This window comes from Charadrius vociferus, unplaced genomic scaffold, assembly GCF_000708025.1.
Source record: "Charadrius vociferus isolate BGI_N301 unplaced genomic scaffold, ASM70802v2 scaffold743, whole genome shotgun sequence".
Taxonomy (NCBI): domain Eukaryota; kingdom Metazoa; phylum Chordata; class Aves; order Charadriiformes; family Charadriidae; genus Charadrius; species Charadrius vociferus.
Genome location: NW_009647747.1, coordinates 1,363,974 through 1,373,534, shown reverse-complemented (window position 1 = coordinate 1,373,534; position 9,561 = coordinate 1,363,974). Strand labels below are relative to the sequence as shown.

General features: G+C 40.1%; 1 protein-coding gene across 1 annotated transcript in view; it reads right to left on the bottom strand.

Annotated features, from left to right (window-relative positions):
* ZNF532 (zinc finger protein 532) overlaps nucleotides 1–9,561 on the bottom strand; it is a 29,997-nt gene that overhangs the window by 17,093 nt on the left and 3,343 nt on the right. The window contains exons 2-3 of the mRNA XM_009882040.1: nucleotides 4,359–4,540; nucleotides 1,268–1,444 (exon numbers count right to left, since the gene is read on the bottom strand). Of these exons, the coding sequence (XP_009880342.1) occupies nucleotides 1,268–1,444; nucleotides 4,359–4,540 (359 nt within the window). The remainder of the gene's footprint in view (nucleotides 1–1,267; nucleotides 1,445–4,358; nucleotides 4,541–9,561) is intronic.

Sequence of the window (9,561 nt, the reverse complement as noted above, 5' to 3'; positions counted from 1 at the left end):
TGCAAAATACTTAATTCACTAAGTTGATCAGAAACAGTTCAGCAGACCCAAGCACAATTCAAGAAATCTTCTGCACTTTTCGTACGTGAAGTATCTTACACAAATGGTGATCTTAATCTTTCGGTTTTCTCTAATGAAACTTATGGGAATCTGAAACAAGTTTTAGATTAAACGTTAGTATTTCAAAGCCTCTCACTGAAGATACCATCCTGAATTAAAACAAGGTATAATTTCTCACTAGGTGGAAATGTCTCAATTTTGTATCGGACAAGGTAAGTTTGTTGCTATTTTGCTTTAAGATAGGTTTACACACAAAGAATAAATCTCCTGTTAATGTGTTAGAAGAAAGAGTGATCAAGCAAATTCTTCTGAAATCCGGTTATTACATTACATGGTACCTTTTTTCTCTCATCTGCCTTCTGTTTTCTTGAGTCTGCAAGTTGTCAAAAAGCACTAGTGTGCTCTGCGCCCTCCAGAGAAACAACACGGAGTTAAATACTGCAGTATTTACTCTCAACGCTGCACTCGTACCAACAGAGGAGAAAGAAGCCGGAAGAAAAAGGTCTACAGCTTTCACGAAGAAAAATCTAGTAGACAGAAAAAGAGCAGATCCTGCAGGAAAAACAGAGCCCGACAAGCGAGCGGCTGCCTGACCGAAAGAATGGGGTGTCACAGGCAGCTGTAGCCCGCGAGAATCGCCCGAGCTCAGCCCAGACACGACAACTGCCGCTTCTAGAAGCATCTCTCACAAGTACACACCCTGACCCCTGTGAACCGATGGCACGCAAGAACCAATTTTCCAAATTCACCCGGATGACTATCTCTGAGCATGTAATAGAAAAACAAAAGAAAATATCTTTTTCCCACCTTTTCAACCAGATGTTATGAAAATCACTGCATAAGCCCCAATGAGTCTTAGCGGTTCTTTTTGGAATGACATTATCTTAATTCACAATAAAAATGCAGATAAGCTACGCAAATCGAAAGATAAGAACGTGCAACACACTAGCTGCCCGTCCAAATCATTTCTGTAATGACTGTATTACTCCCTTGTAGCGCCCAGTGTTCACGGAAATTTAGCCTTTGCCAAATAAACTGCCAGCTAAAAACTCATGAAAACATTACACGAACCCCACACATTACCAACAGAATGACAAACTGTTGGTCGTACAGTACGTGACATTTAAGAGTATAAGCACAGGACAGAATGCAATTTCACAAGTTACTAAAATGCAGGCAAGTGCAGTAGAAGATGAATTTTGCTTACTTTGGTTCGCCTATCTTGACACCCGGGTGTTGTGTATAGGCATGGGAGTGTGTACTGGGAGCGGATTTAAATGCCATGGGACAGATAGGACACTTGTAAAAGACTTCACAGTGAGAACCTTGAATGTGAGACTTGAGTGCCGCCACATCAGAGTAAACAACATTGCAATGCACGCAGCTGCAAAAAGAGTGGAAAAGAGTCAGTTCAGCCTAGCTCCAAGCAGTACTGAAAGAAACGGAATAAACACTGATTTTCAAGCAAGTGGAGGAGATAAACATATATATACAACCCGGTAAAACTACGTTATTCTGTCAATTTAAACAACTCAGTAAGAATCAGCATCAACAGAGATTTGAATACCAGAAAGTAAGAAAAAAGAAATTTCCCAAATTTAATTTGAAAATCTAAGAGATACGAAGTCAGAACACATTTTTTATGGCATTACAACAAAACAGATAGAAGAGCTGACAGAGGAATATTCTATTGATTGTAAAAAGAATGCTTAAATCCTCTGCAAATTTGTAAAGAGATTTTACAGAACGCGTTTTTAGCACATGCAGTGGATTGTATAAGGTACGCCACAGCAATTTAGAAACTACCACCAAAATGGAAAACCAGTAAGGAAAACATTTCCACCATCTCCCTTGTTTCGATTTAATGAAGACAAACTGGTAATGATTTTCTGTACATGTAATCAAATCAGCACTTGGATTTAAAAACAAAAAAAGAGTAATTTAAACTCAGGACAACTAAACCAAATCTCTACAATCAGATCAATCTATTAGATTGGAATTCTGAAAATATTTTTCAAAAACATACTTCTGCTGTGTCGAACATTTGTGACCTTTCCGCATCTATTCTAAAATGAAATGATTAAAAGATTTAATTAATATTAGTACATAAGAATTTCTATACACGATGGCCCCTTCTGGTGCCATACATCTCCAGTACTAAATGCTACCAAACACGCCCAAGAACATACTGCAATAAGCCATTACAAACCAATCTGTCAAATGAACACATTTCTTATTCAACAGTATTTTGCATTAAGAGTTTTACAGCTTAAACATGGAAGGCCTCCACCCTTCCAAAACTTGAATTTTGGCATCTATCATAGTAGCATGATTGTTGTCATATAAATGTCAAATCGTTTTTGATACTGTTTTAATGCCATGATGATAGCAGTAAAGCAAGAAATAGTTACCCATCGTATTCAAGAACCCCGTTTTCCTTTGAAAATGTATCCCCTTTGAATTTTATGAAATGTCATCCTTTCTTTTCTGAGCACTTAATTTACATTCTTAATACTATTAACCAAGTTTATATCTATCTAGTCTCCACTTACCAATGCATTTTCTAAAGTAAAACTCCTCGTCTTTTTGGGGTCTGTTAAGATCTTCTCTGCTTATACAGAGATGCACATTTCTTCACCGCGGTACAAAGCACGATCTTCTCATTAACAGACCTACTCTGAGCTGTCACCTCAGGAGAGCTGGGCCGCGTCTCTCGCCTCCCCATCCCGTCCTGCCTGGACTTTATTCTCTAGTGATGTGACCTAATAAATGATCCTCGGCATCCACCACCGCGTATTAGAACAGTTCTTAAGGACGGAGCCTTCCTTTCCTGGATTGCTGTAACAGCTTGCTTGGTTTCAACTTGGAAGGATGCAATTAAACTTAAGGTTGAAGTTTCCAGCTGATTTAGTTCAGACAAGTAGCCGAAAGGGCTGAAATCAAGCTGAACTCCTCACAGAGGTCCTTTGGCAAGGCAAGACAGGCTATCCTGTTCCTCAAGCAAATGCACCCTGCTGATAAGGAGATGCTGAGGAGCCCAAGAAGGAAGACATTAACTTTCCCAGATACTGCTTTTGTTTCGTAGGTATTTTTGGTTTAGTCTCACCATATACAGAAATTCTGACTTAGTGCGATAGGAGATATTTACAATACATCTTGAAAAGTTTAGTAACTCCAGTTTAGATCGACAGTGAAGGATTTATGAGTCTTCTGCTGTTACTGGTGCAGGCCAGGAGTCCCTGAAGATGATTCCATCTGTGTGCAATCCAAGAGACACAGACTAGAGGCAAGGGAAGTAGAGTGGGGGGAGCAGACGTGAGAAATTCAGGACAAGACAGAGTGCTGCTTGGGAGAAGAGAATGAAAGAGAACATCCCAAAGAAAGGCAAAGAGCCGAGAGTTGTGTCAGGCCATGGATTCAATCTGGAAACAGACTGCCACAGCAGCTGGCCTGATGCACTGCAAATGCTTTCTTCCCTTCACGGAAGATTTCACAGCCATGCTATAACTGGACTTGCGGCACCTTAGGAGGGAAGAAGCTGCCTACTGGTAAGATTTGAAATCCCCCTTCTCCAGTCAGACACGATGACATAGAAATGTTTTAGGACCGCTGAGCAAAGCTCGGCTGTCAGTGTCAGTACAATTCTGAGATAAAACAATTTTTCAAGACTTTCAAAACCCAACATTTCCATGAAATACCTCTGATCCCCATTTTCTCAGTGAGTTGCCATTACAGGGAAACACAAGAATAAAAGGGAAACTGAAGAGTAACAAGGAAGAACCAAAAGACCAGGCTGTTTGAACGAGAAAGGCAATTTTCCAGAAATGTAAAGCTGAGGAATCTTGAATTCCCACAGAAGAGAGAGCAACCAGACAGGTGCAGAACACCCATCAGCATCTCGACAATAAATTCTGGCAGTAAATACTGAAACTGACTGTTCTACCAGAGAGAGCAATCCAAAAGTCAATGTTTTGAGAAAACTCAGAAGGGTTTTTTTAAGAACCTGAAATTAAGGAAATAATCTGAATCCTCTAGACCTTATAAACATCTGACATTTTATGGCTGGATGAGATTAGCTAATATTCTGATTTGCTAACATATAAAGGCGGATGCCCAAAACAAAGCAGAACCCCAACGTGGTAGTTATTCCCAAATTTGTAGTACTGATAGTATTGTTGTCATGACAACCTGACACCCATGAAGCTGTATTCTACAAACAATGTTTATGAAAATGGAAAATTACTTTTAAAAGCATAAATTATACATAAATTGACAACAAAAGTAATCATTATACTGACCGAAAACCAACTCTTCGGGTATAATGCAGGCAGTTCTTAGTGACATGAGTCTGGAAGTGGACAGATCTGCAGATTGCTCCACATTCAGGACACGTGTATGGAGATTTATGCTGATGAATTCTCTGGTGTGATGCAAAACTGCACTGGTTAGGAAGCAGCATCTGGCAGATATTGCATGTCTTCTAAACGATAAACCAAAATAGATGAAACAAAAGGTTTGGTTCAGCTATACATATTGTCTTGTGTCAAACACTGTAATAGATCAAACCAAAAGTTAAATGCCATGACCGTGACGTGACCCAAAAGAAGCAGGCAAGTACTAAACCCTGCTGACAAACCCCGCAGGACGGAGCGGGCAGATACCGGCACCCAGACACACTTCCACTCTGGGCCACGCGGACACCACAAAGCTTTCATACACCACTGACCACGGCAGATGCATCTCGGCTTGTGTACATTTTACTGAGGGACCTCACGAGATCACCTCAGTAGGGCAAGGGGCCTAAGTACAACCTGAGAATCAAACCTTATGGTTTTAACTCAGTGCACCACATAAAGTAAAAACCACAAAACAAACCCACCAAATATGCTATCTTCACTTTCTTTGATACTTGCTCCTGATGAATTCTTATGGCAATATGCATAAGAGCAATAAAATGGAATATTATCAGGCAAAAAGTCTGCAGATAATTTCAAAATATATTTCTCAGGCTAGAATACATCATCTGCATTACATCAACGTATCGTGCATCTGAGTAAAAACTGGAGATATATAAAATATTTACAAAGCTTTTCTTTTGCAGGGCAATCTTTCCACATGCAGGTTTAACTTACTAAGCTGATTATTTTCTTGTATTTTGTTATACAAAAATAATTTTAAAAAAAATCTTTAACTACATGCTGACTATATGCCAAATCAGAAACTGAAATTCTTTGGGTCCTTTGTGCCATTTTTGGGATGAAATGCAAACGATACAACCCAGCTGTAAACAGGCTTCACTTTTGCTCACAGTTGCTTTCCCATCACTGGAGCCAAACCTGCAAAAGCATTCCAGAAAATGTTTCATTTACAATAACGCATCTCTCAAATCTCTAAGCTGATAGCTGACCTCCTGCATGGAGCTATGCTTCTGTTTCACCTTGACCACGGAAGCCGCTTCACTGACTTCAACAGAAACACCCATGGTCTCACAGTTGAGCACAAGCACAGGTCTCTGCAGAACAGGACTTTAACTTGACTTCATTTCAGAAGGCTTTGCTTTGTAAGGCCGTTCAAATTATTATTTCTTATGACTTGGGACTCATCAATCTCACCAGTGACTTAGGAAGATGTAAAAACAAAACCAAAACTCCTTTATGGAATGGGTATTTTTTTAACATGGGATTTGTACATTTTTAGAAATTATATCCGTAAGTCTTGCAAGATGTAGTGATGTTTTGCAAGAATATGGAACAAAACAAGATCTCCAGAGCTGCTAACCTGTGTAATCACTAACCTATATATGAAGAAATCCTGAAATAAGTCATTAAGAAATAATCCCTTTCCTCATGGTAAACCAGCTTCTTACTAAAAGACAGGCCCTTCACAACAGGTCACGCCCTTCCAATTTAGGTGACTCTCATTTAAACCTCTTTAAAAACCCAGTAAGATCCAGATAATATCACAGCAGAATCAAAGCTACTATTGTAGAAGAAAGAGTACAGTATTACAAATAGCTTTCATAGGAGTCTCGCTTACAAGTATTAACAACTATGCCAGTAAAAAAAAAACCTGTTCCCATTTAATCGACAGGAGACAGACGCTAACTCCAAAGATGGAAGGAAAAAGCCTTTATAGTTATTGCAGAAAATGATTTTTTTTTTTCCCTAATAGAACACTATTTAATATCAAGGTCTAAAGTAATTTAATTGCCTTAGCATTTATACAATATTACTGATATTCTAAGAACAAGTATATTTTTGTATTACAATCTGTACATTCCATTTTTATTCTTTTTCCAAAGTAGCTTAAACTAAACGCTTTTTTGGAAGGCACACGCAAATACTTTGATTTTTTTTTTAAAAAACTGTAATTTTAAGTCGAAATGCTAACATGAAACATCTTGTGGTCACACATACAGAAGCAAGAAGTGTGTTTTCATCCGGTTCACTTTTAATGTGAACACGGTCCCTGGTACATCTGAACACAGTCTCCGTCCACACGCAGCTCTCAAATGCCCTGATCACAGCAAGACTGCGAAATGCAAAACATTAAAATAGGGAAAGTTAAACAAAGAAAATCTAACGTTACTCAAATTCAGGTTCAATATTAGCACTAGCGCCAGCCTAAAAGATCAGTAGAAAGCACGGACACATTTACGGCTCTTGTGGAAGGCTCTGCCTGAGGTTAACTATCTGTGGGGATTTGGAACCATCACCCCGATTAGAGCCTTTGTGACACAGCAAGTCTGAAATTGTGTTCAGACACATATAAATATTCACTTGGAAATGCCAATTATTTGTCCTCAACTGACCAAACAGCTGTGGCCGGAACGGCCGACTTGTGCCCTCCAACACTGAGCAGAACTGGTTTGGGATGCTGACTCTGCCTTCCGCTCAGGCTTAACAGCAAAATCCTGACTAACCGCAACTCTACTTAATGTGTGCTTGTCACATTTACTTGGCTTCACTACCATTCCTAAAATCTACCTTTTGCCACTTATGTATTAATAAGCAGCAATATAATACTGGAGGACCTGGAATATTATTTTATTACATAAGAAAACAGCAAAACAGAACTTATTATTCCAGTAATAGAAAAGTGTGGGGTTTTCATAGTCCTTCCAAAGCCTTTAGTCTGCAGCACTACAAAAGGAGATCACAGAATCATGGAACAGTTTGGGTTGGAAGGGACCTTGAAGATCATCGAGTTCCAACCCCCCTGCCCTGGGCAGGGCCACCTCCCCCCAGCCCAGGTTGCTCCAAGCCCCGTCCAACCTGGCCTTGAACCCCTCCAGGGATGGGGCAGCCACAGTTCCCGGGGCAACCTGCGCCAGGGGCTCTCCACCCGCACAGCAAAGAATTTCTTCCCAATATCTCATCTCAATCTCCCCTCTTTCAGCATCAAACCATTCCCCGTTGTCCCACGGCTCCCCTCCCTGACCAAGAGTCCCTCCCCAGCTTTCCTGGAGCCCTTAAGGGACTGGAAGGGGGTCCCAGGGGCACCGGGATGCTAAGTCACCGAGAGCCATACAACATTCCAGTCCCAGCTAAGTGCACCTCCCTGATTTTGCAACAAGCAGCCTGAAAGATTTATCTGTAACGCTAGTGACTCAGACCGACACAAAAAGCCAGTAAGGCTATTTGTTAAGGCCACTGGTTTGCTATTTTGATAAGTACAACAAAATGTTTAATTGTAACTAATGACAGTAGAACAAGAAGAACCTACTGTGAAATTCTGAAATTCAGCATGTTTGCTTACCATTTTATTTTGGGCTTAAGGTGGCATTAACTTCCAGTTCTCTCATTCCAACCCATACCAAAATAAAACACAGTTTGTGAAAATCATCACCTGCCTGCATTTAAAGTCAAAGTTTCAGAAAAAAAAAGGGTTAGAAGAAAAAATGGTGGAGGTGGAAAATAAAGATACACAAGAACTATGAGTATGAAGGGAAATGAGCTATGTAGCTTCCATGGGAACTATACACTTATAGCTGTCAATAAGACAAACATTAACATTAATTAGCCCAGGTTTGCTACTTCCCCCCCCCCCCCCCCCCCCAGTAAGTAGATGAGGGGTTCATTCAGCCAGGAAACCTGTCAGTGAGCGGTCCCATTCCCTTTAACAGGAATATTAATGGAAGTAAAATATTACAGAAAGGTTACAACTTTATAGGGAACATCTTTTAATTGCTAGGGCTGTTTTACTATTGTTTATTGTAATAGAAACGCTCTACCTTCATAAAAGGAGTTTAAGAAGAACAAGAAGAAACAGCTACTTATCGCTTAGACTCACTGAAAACATAACCCAGTATACAATTTCCATTTCAAGAGCAATTAGGTGGGCACTAGAAAGAACAGTAAGCTGCAAATGTAACTTTTTTCCCTATTATTTGTTTGCAAAATCCAAATGTTTATTTTTATTCTTTCTTTCTTCCAAACTTAAAATACCAATTCCATCTAACTTCCCTGTCTTCCTCCCGCCATAGTAACGGTAGTTTTACAATAAAAGCCAGTGCAAAGCACTACGAAGGAAAACAGAAGTCAGTATTTCTCCTCCAAGCTTTTCAAGGGGTAACATATAAGGAAAAAGTACCAAAATGTTTATTAATAAATGCCTGTACAGAGTCTTTCGTCAGCAAACACTACCCTTGCAGCAATGCTTGGGACAAAAACTGGACAAAAAGGTAACTTACCAAGAAAGCAGGATATACTGATCTCACTAAAGCAACTGTTCAGTTAAGCAGTTTAAAAAGACCCCCACAGTAAGCGAGTACCTCACTTTTTCATCTTTGTTCTCTATTTTTTTCATTTTATCCTTACCTTATCCTCCCCACCTATTCTGAGTATATTTGTCTGTCTCTCATCCACTTGCTTTGTCTTAGCGCCTTCTTAATTGCTTGATTTTACAGTACCAAGAACAAGAGGGTTTTCACAAGGACTACCGGATCTTATCACACTAAATGATACCTAATGGACCTATTATGGAAAAGAAAAGATACATCTAACACCAGTAAGCACCAGCAAAGCAGTCAGCTAAAAAACAATCACAGAGCATGAAGTCATTCAAGAGCTGGTGCAGAACATACCCATGGTCAGCCATTAGACACTGTTCAAAGCTGCAGCAAGATCTAAGGTCAGAATACGTTCTGCTACCTTCCTTCTGACAAAAAGCTTAAATAAACTCGCTTTAGGTAGGCACATCTGTAGTGTCCTACCAGCAGAAACTCACACGTGGCATTCCACCGGGAATCCAGCCAATTTCAGCCTAAGTCCGCTAGCCAGTTAGTAAAGTGGGAGCTGAGGCAGAGCCACGTAACCCATACAGCCAAGATTAGTTCCACATTCAAATCGCGTTGCGTTCCTGTCTGCAGCGGAGGGCGCAGCGTAACTGCTTCATGGCCACAGAACAGGTCTTAATTTGGTAAACAGATTCTGACAGGAACCTGTCTGCGCTCCTATGACTACTGCATTTTTTCCTAACTGCAGGACTTAAAAACCTTGA